At 31.0% G+C, this 7,600-nt stretch overlaps 1 protein-coding gene across 3 annotated transcripts; it reads right to left on the bottom strand.

Annotated features, from left to right (window-relative positions):
* Positions 1 to 879: 879 nt before the first annotated feature.
* On the bottom strand, positions 880 to 5,209 carry LOC120092585 (rRNA-processing protein UTP23 homolog). Of its 3 annotated transcripts, none has more exons than XM_039050711.1 (7): positions 5,022 to 5,209; positions 4,600 to 4,790; positions 4,442 to 4,522; positions 4,224 to 4,344; positions 3,032 to 3,328; positions 2,053 to 2,118; positions 880 to 1,205 (listed from the first exon to the last, which is right to left on the bottom strand). In XM_039050711.1, the coding sequence occupies exons 2-7, from the start codon at positions 4,788 to 4,790 to the stop codon at positions 1,104 to 1,106; spliced, it is 858 nt and encodes a 285-aa protein (XP_038906639.1). In that variant the 5' UTR covers positions 5,022 to 5,209; the 3' UTR covers positions 880 to 1,103. The 3 variants fall into 3 exon arrangements, with proteins under 3 accessions (XP_038906639.1, XP_038906640.1, XP_038906641.1); XM_039050712.1 differs by having other exon boundaries at positions 880 to 1,202; XM_039050713.1 differs by lacking the exon at positions 5,022 to 5,209 and having other exon boundaries at positions 4,620 to 4,784.
* Between the last annotated feature and the right edge of the window lie 2,391 nt (positions 5,210 to 7,600).

The raw sequence follows: 7,600 nt of genomic DNA, 5'->3' as shown, positions 1-7,600 counted from the left end.
GATTTTCTCTTATCTACTATCTATTTTCTGAATTGCATCTTATATTTGATATTTTCATCCTTGCATTTTTTGAAATTTTGATTCAAGAAATTTGCAAAACTATAGATGTTAAGTATTTTGTTCTTTTGTTTCTTTTTTGCTTCTTGTTTTTTTTTTCTTTTGTCGCAAAGTCATTTTGATTATTGATATTTTCTGATAGGATTTATCTTGTTAATTTATGTCTTAATTTAAATTTAAACTATATTCTCTTTAATAGAGATATACTTTTACAATCTTTATTTAAGGTAGATTTTCTATTAGATTGAGGGTATTTTAATCAACCTCAAATTTCAACTTTCGGTCTAATTTAAACATTTTTCAATAAAAATAACCGTTTAGTTACAATGCCCAGTAAATTAACAATACATCCATTTGCCCCAAAGATTAAAGGGCACAACTTACAGTTTCATTTGAAATTATGGCAAAAATGTTTTAAAATCAGAAAAATAGCAAAATGATATTTAATATTGTTAATAAAAAATTGGCAATCAAACTAGAATTACAATATTTCAAATGAATCTAAAATTTAAATCTTAACCACCTAGATTATTTTTCTTTCGAAAAGAAATGCAACAACAGTGTTAGATAGAGATTATGAGAAATTTAGACACAAAATGAAACTTTTTCCATCTTTGTAGATTAAAAAATCAGATTTTTTCTTCTGGAAATATGCTTAAATTTGACAAAGCACAAGAAACTCGAAACCTAAACCCAAATATATACATGTAAGATTACTGTGAAATTCAAATGATTCAATTGCATTTTTTTTCGTATGCATGAAATTGAAATTAAAAAAATACAAATACTTGGTACCCTCAGCAGAAGCTTTTTCAGGGTAAATTTAACTTGCAAAAAAACATGGTTTACTAATTAAATACATTGTACTACAAGAAATGGAATTCGATAAATGAAAATGCCTTGTATTTGTAAACTACTTTATATCTTAAAACAATAGACTTGTGTATCTAAACACAAAAGAGATTCAAAACCTTCCTGCATAGGGTATCTAGAGAAAAACCACAGCAAAAATAACGGGAAACAACATCCCAACCTTCTTTCAACAACTATGACGCAACATTCTCGGTTGGCTCTTTGCCCTTTCGTGACCGTTTGCGTTTCCGAGTCTGCTTTGGAGCAGCATTACCATCATTACCATCATCCTTCTTCTGGTTCATATGAGAAAGAACAATTCAATCACAACCACGGACCACAATATACATGTAATACACACATTGAAACAGAATGCATGGAAATATAAGATCATAATTATACAGTAGTTAGAGTAGTAAGATGGTAATTAAAAAAAATGAATAATAACAAAAACAAAATGCATGAAAAAAATGAGATTATAATCATAAGTGTTTAGAGTAGTAAGATGTAAGTAAAAAAAAAAAAAAAAAAGTATAATAACAAAAGTTGCATTCCCATGGCTATAGCATGATGGAAAATCATTTTCCTAGGATGCAACCTAAGTGAAAGAACATTATAAGAAAATTAAGCCCTATTTGATAACCATTTTATTTTTTATTTTTTTATGTTTATCAATTTTAAGTTTACAAACAGTACTTCTATCTATAGTTTCCTTGCTTTATTACCCACTTCTTAAACATGTTCTCAAAATTCAAGTTAAATTTTGAAAATTTAAAAAGTAATGTTTCAAACTTAATTTTGTTTTTGAAATTTGGTTTAAAATTCACTTTTTTCAAGGAAGGTGAAAGGTTTATCAACAAATTTGGAGGAAACAAACATAAATTTCAAAAGCAAAGTGATTATAAAAAAAAGGACCAACTGTGAGTACCAAAAAGTTGAATCCCAATCTTCCTTACATTTGTAAAGAAACAATTCTGAGCTACTGAACAACTCAAGCCTATATTAAGATTTCATTAGCGCAGGACATGAAGTTTCAAGAACATTCTAGTATTTCACAGAATAAATATCTCACTTCAATCAGTTTATTGACTATTAGGCATTCAAAACCACTGAAAATGAAAGTGACAAAACATGCAAAATTACCTTCTCTGCAACAGGATGTGAGCTTGGTTTGACCTTTTTCTTCAAACATGAAAGTGGATTCGGACCCTGCAAAGTTTTGGAGGATTAAAAGAATGTTTTGAAGTAATTTTGAACATGAAAAAAGTGATCTAAACATTTTAAGAATTACTCCCAAACAGGGCCTCCTTAAAGTAACTCCATTGTTTAAATGCTTCAACATTGATCATTGCAATCAAAATAGTTAACTAAAAGAAATTTCACATGAAACCCAGTCCAATTTTATATCTAGCAACTATATAAAATCAAAGACCATGCATGCAATTGCAAACAGGAAAGAGTGAACAAAAATGTACCTGTCGAGAAGAAAACCACAAGTTTCCATTAATATAATAAAAAAACACTTAGTTTTGTATGATTAAAATTCTTACTCATCATTTGGAAGTGATGGGAGTTTTTAAAACTCAAAAGGTTTGTTCATGTTTTTATATTAGAGTTGTACGTTCTTTGATCAGACAAATACTAAAGATATTATACTGACACAAGGATGAAGGATCTAGTTAAAAGCTGCAATATTATATACATGCATTCAATTTGTTCATGCATATCCTTAAGTTTCTAATGAGAAACCGAGCTTCTATTGATAAAAATGAACAAAAAGCAAGGACAAAGAAAGAAACAATCTCAATTAAAAGGGACTCCACGAGCTAACTACAAAAAAGGACATCAAACCAACAAAGAAAAGCTTTCTTTGGGTGCAAAGCCTTTAGTTAACACACTAGAGTACTAAGCACTCAGCTAAAAAAATCAATATCAAAATTACAGACACTTCACTTTTATTATTATACTTTTTTTCCATGGTTCTTAATATAGAAAGCAAAACGTATTGACCAAAATATAAAAGTCAAAGTTAGTAAAGAAGTTAGTCAATCAATAATGCAAAATAAATAAATAAATCAAGTCTATCTATAATGAAGGGAGAAAATGTCATCTTGAAAAATACCTTTGCTTTGTTTCGCTTGAATTGAGCTCTGTCTATCATATTATTTGGAATGCTTTTCTTTTTCTTCTTTTTTTCGAAGACCTGCGGTTCTGAATTTTGATCTCCAAAATCTTCAGGTCCATTAGTTTTATCGGATTCCACCTCATACTTCCTTTTTCTCTTCAATAAACTTCTTTCTGCCTCAGACATGTGCATTCTTTCTTCTTCTAAAGACTTAACAAACTGTCGTTGCACATCGGATGGTTGCTCCATGAAAAGTGCATTTCTCAGACCATATATGAGTGGGACCCCAGGGATCTGCTAACATATAAACATATAGATAAAAGAATTACAGGTAGACATGGGAGCAAGTTGAAGATTTCAACACTTCACAAATCCATATATACAAGCACAAGCAAGGCATGGGAGAATTCAATTAAAAAATAAAAAAAATTGATGGCCAACAGTAACACAAAATATCATTTTGGATTTACATAATTGAACTTCGAGAACTTCAAAATCAATGCATATTTTAGAAAAGCAAAACAAACCTAGCATATGATAAGAAAATATAATATTTTAAGGTAAGAAACCGAGCTTTCATTGAATAAAAAGGTACCAAAACAGAAACTACAAGGAATTCCAATCCAACAAAATCAAACCAATATCACAATTGCAAAAAGGCCTAGTGACTGATGCCCAAAAGGAGACATTTAACTTCACCACCTCCCAAACCTCATCACACGGCATCTCCACCCCACTAAAGATTCTATTGTACCTAAACACCCTACAAAATAGCAAAAAAATAAAAAAGAAGAAAGAAGAAAGAAAGAAAGAAAAGAAAAGAAAAAAAGAAAAAAAGAAATGGCATGCCACAAAACTCGTCTCCGTTTTATTTTATGAACTGTTTATAAACAGTAGGGTTGCATATAATAAGAAAGCAGAAATTAGAAACATTGTGTGTATAAGTTGCAACTGTGAAATAATCATAAGTTGCAACTCTGAAATAATCGTAAGTTGCAACTCTGAAATAATCATAAGTTGCAAACAAAGTTGCAATTATGAAATAATCATAAGAAAGAAGAAATTATAAACTGTCAGAAGTGATCATAAGTTGCTATTGTGAAATAATCAAAGTTGAAGCAAACGAAAAGAGTATATGTGTAATGGAAAACTAATATTTGTGTGTAATAAGTTCATGAAATGCACTAACCTCACGAAGCTGCTGCCTAAGATTAGCATCTTGAGTGGCAAGAAAGAAATGCTCAGGATTTGATTCCCCAATCACATCCCTGATACATGCCTCAGCACTCTTTCTTTGTACATGGTTGCATCTAAAATCACAGAGTAATTTATTTCAATTTTCAACTCAGAAGAGACAGAATTGAGAAACTATTCAACTCTAAGGATAGAAAAAAGCATGTGGCTCACCTCGCAGTGAACAACTGATTAGCTGCCTCAAAAGTTCGGGAGTATGATTGGCCAAGAGCTCTCAACTCTAAGCGTACACATCTGCAAACCAAAACTATGAGATAATGAAAATAACAAGCGGGAACCATTCTATGATTGACTCAATAAAGAGAACAAACCTACTGGTAAAAAGCTTAACTTTGTCTCCAACAGTTTTAGCAATGGCATCATCAGCGGGCATTATCTGATTGGAGATAAGATGGTGCACAAAAGTACCATCCAAGAAGATCTTAAAGGGAGGCCGGAACCCACAACATGTAGTGTAGAATCTCACAGCTCTTCGTTGACGCTTTTGTTTTTTGATTCCCATCTACAAAAATCAACAAATAAAACAAATAACAAAGATATATACCACATGTGCCAGGCCAGAATTCACCGCGAGATTTCCAGTCATCGGAGTTCTTTCTCAATTTGGAAAGAAGTTCTAAGGCTACTGACCAATCCGTTTGAATAACAAACGAAAAGATTACTAAAAAATATATATAAAAAAAAGGGAAAAAAAAAAAAAGAAACCCCAACGAAACAAAACAAAAAATAAAACCTTGGAATCTGTCGAACTGATAAATTAGCGGCGGTGGAGAGATCACCAACGGCGGAAGTTAAGGTTGTAAAAGATAGGTAACTTCGATTGCTCGGAGAGACGAGAGACTGTGAAAGGGAGGATGCGGCAGCGCTCTGTTCGGGAGGCTGAGACGAGCTAATGGTGGGGAGAGGGGTGGCCAATTGGGGTTTAATAAAAAAAACGTGGTTTTGAAATTATTTAAAAGTTGTTGTAAAATAGTAACTTTATAAAATACTTAGTGAAATATTAGGGATTATTTGGACACTTAGTTGAGATAGATTTTGAAATTCATATACATGTGGAGTTCATATGTCTGACATGAAAAATCTGTATTTGGGTGCAGAATTGAATTCATGGTATGTGATTAACTCTAAATAATATGCTTTTATATTACTATTTTTGTTTTGAAACATTTTTATACAATAATTATATTAATCTTTATTTGAATAAAATATAGATTACATTTTTTTCTTTTAATTTTTAAAACTTTTCTTTCTTTCTTTCTTTTTTGGGCTATGAACAACAATTAACATATTATATTTTTTTTGTAGAAATATGGTTAAATGAAATAAGAAACTAAAGTAAAATAAAAACTTTTGATTCTAGCTAATTTTTCTCCATGAATTTTATTATCATTTTCTTCTTTTTCTTCTTCTTCCTATTGTTGCTCTATATTTTTACTATGTCATGAATTTTTTTTAATTAAATCTCCCTTATCATCTTAACAAACCAATGGAATGTCACCGTATTTCTTCAACAGTTTCACTCTCACTTCCTCTAAATTTGAAGGATCATCAGAGAACAAATCTCTATTTTCACTAATTCTTGCTGGAACATGTTTTGGGAAAATAATTTTCATTTTATGATTTTTTTATTATATGTTACATACTTTTCAACTGCATACATACTTTTTATCTAAATATTCCTAACACTCGTTTGATATGTGAATTCATTACGTATAAATATTGTACTTAGTGTAAATAAAATAATATTTTTTTATATAATCAACAACCCTACAACATACTTTAATAGTCATCATTCTTATAGTAGTCGGAAGTGGTTGTCGGAGTTGATTATCAAAGATGATTTTTGCTGGAGTTTTGTAGTCGGAAATGGTTGTTAGAGCCTGAAGTTGGTTACCTGAAAGTGTATTGGAGTTGGTTATCGAAGTTTTTCATCGGAGGTGGTTTTCGAATCCCGAAGTTGGTCAGGTGAAAGTGGTCGTCGAAGTTGATCATTGAATATGATTTTCGCTAAAGATTATAGTCGGAGGTGATTGTCTGTAACAACCCAATTTTTTTTAGTATTTTAATTTAATTACCTTAAATTATTTGGATGTTATTTTGAATATTGAGACAAAAAATGAATTTTGGGTTAAGATAATTTAATTTAAAATTGTATGGGTGTTATTTTGTTTAAATGCTGAAACTGAATTTGAGAATGTTGAAATTTATTTGAGGGAAGTTTGATAAATGAAAGCGAAGTTTGAGATTTAATTAATTTGCTACATTAATTCCAATTTAATTATTGTTAATTGGAGGTATATGAATTTAATTTGGATTTACTGTCAAAATTAAATTCAAGTTGGAGGGGAAGTAATTAATTTTGAATTAGAATTAAGAGATGGATGGTTATAAATGGATTTAGAGTTATTATCAAAATTAAATTCAAAATTATGCAGGCTAATTGTCGGATCGTTATAGATGGGAAGAATGTAACATCCCATGTATTTGTAATTTTGAATTAAATTCACATGAATTTATGTCATGTGCTTTTAAAATTGGAATATTAAATTCACATGGATTTATCTCTTCCCTCACGCGCGGCACACCCCCCCGGCCCAATAACAGTGCTCGCCTCCAGCCAATCGCCACGTCGTCTGCCAGATCTGAGTGCACCGTTCGTCTGCCGTCACTGATATGCCACACAGATTTTCTTTCCTTCGTCACTGTTCTTATTGGAATTTAGCTTTGGGATTGAAGTTGGTGTGGAATTTATTTGCTGTTTAGCGGGTCGATTTTGTTTTCGTTTTCGGCATAGTTTGGGAACATTAAGTTGAGTGCTGCTAGTGTTTGATTGCTTGAGCTAGTCTTGGAATTTCAACTCGAGGTAAGTAATCTTACTATTGGAACCGCTTTTGTGTCAGGCGATAAGATTAAGGATTATTTTGTTGGTTCTGAGATTGAATGAACTGTTTAGAAAGAATATATGAGCATGTGATAATATGTTTGAAGCATGTTATATGTATAAGCATGATTTAGAATTTGTACGAGGTATATTAGCAAAACAATTGAGCTTGGGCCTAAATTATGAGATAAGTGACATTACCACTGAAATTCCATAACGTTAGATGAAAATTAGATATATGTTGATGTACATGTTTTTATGAGATTTGTTTTTAGATCTATGAATGTATGCCGTGCGATTTACCATGAAATTATGAATGATCCATTATGTGAATATTTTAAGGAGTCTAGTGCATGAAATAGATATACTAGGGTCAGTTTATTGTTACGAGATTATACATGCTTGTCTAGACTGATCTGTATGATATTATT

This window comes from Benincasa hispida, chromosome 12 (assembly GCF_009727055.1).
Source record: "Benincasa hispida cultivar B227 chromosome 12, ASM972705v1, whole genome shotgun sequence".
NCBI lineage: Eukaryota > Viridiplantae > Streptophyta > Magnoliopsida > Cucurbitales > Cucurbitaceae > Benincasa > Benincasa hispida.
This window is presented reverse-complemented; position numbering and strand designations above follow the sequence as displayed.

Excerpts from the sequence above, each read along its gene's own strand:
- LOC120092585 (XM_039050711.1), bottom strand. The coding sequence starts at position 4,790 with ATGGGAATCAAAAAACAAAAGCGTCAACGAAGAGCTGTGAGATTCTAC. Across the intron at positions 4,345-4,441 it reads AATCAGTTGTTCACTGCGAG|ATGCAACCATGTACAAAGAA; the intron begins GTGAGCCACATG and ends CTGTGATTTTAG. Across the intron at positions 2,119-3,031 it reads TCAAGCGAAACAAAGCAAAG|GGTCCGAATCCACTTTCATG; the intron begins GTATTTTTCAAG and ends AAAACTTTGCAG.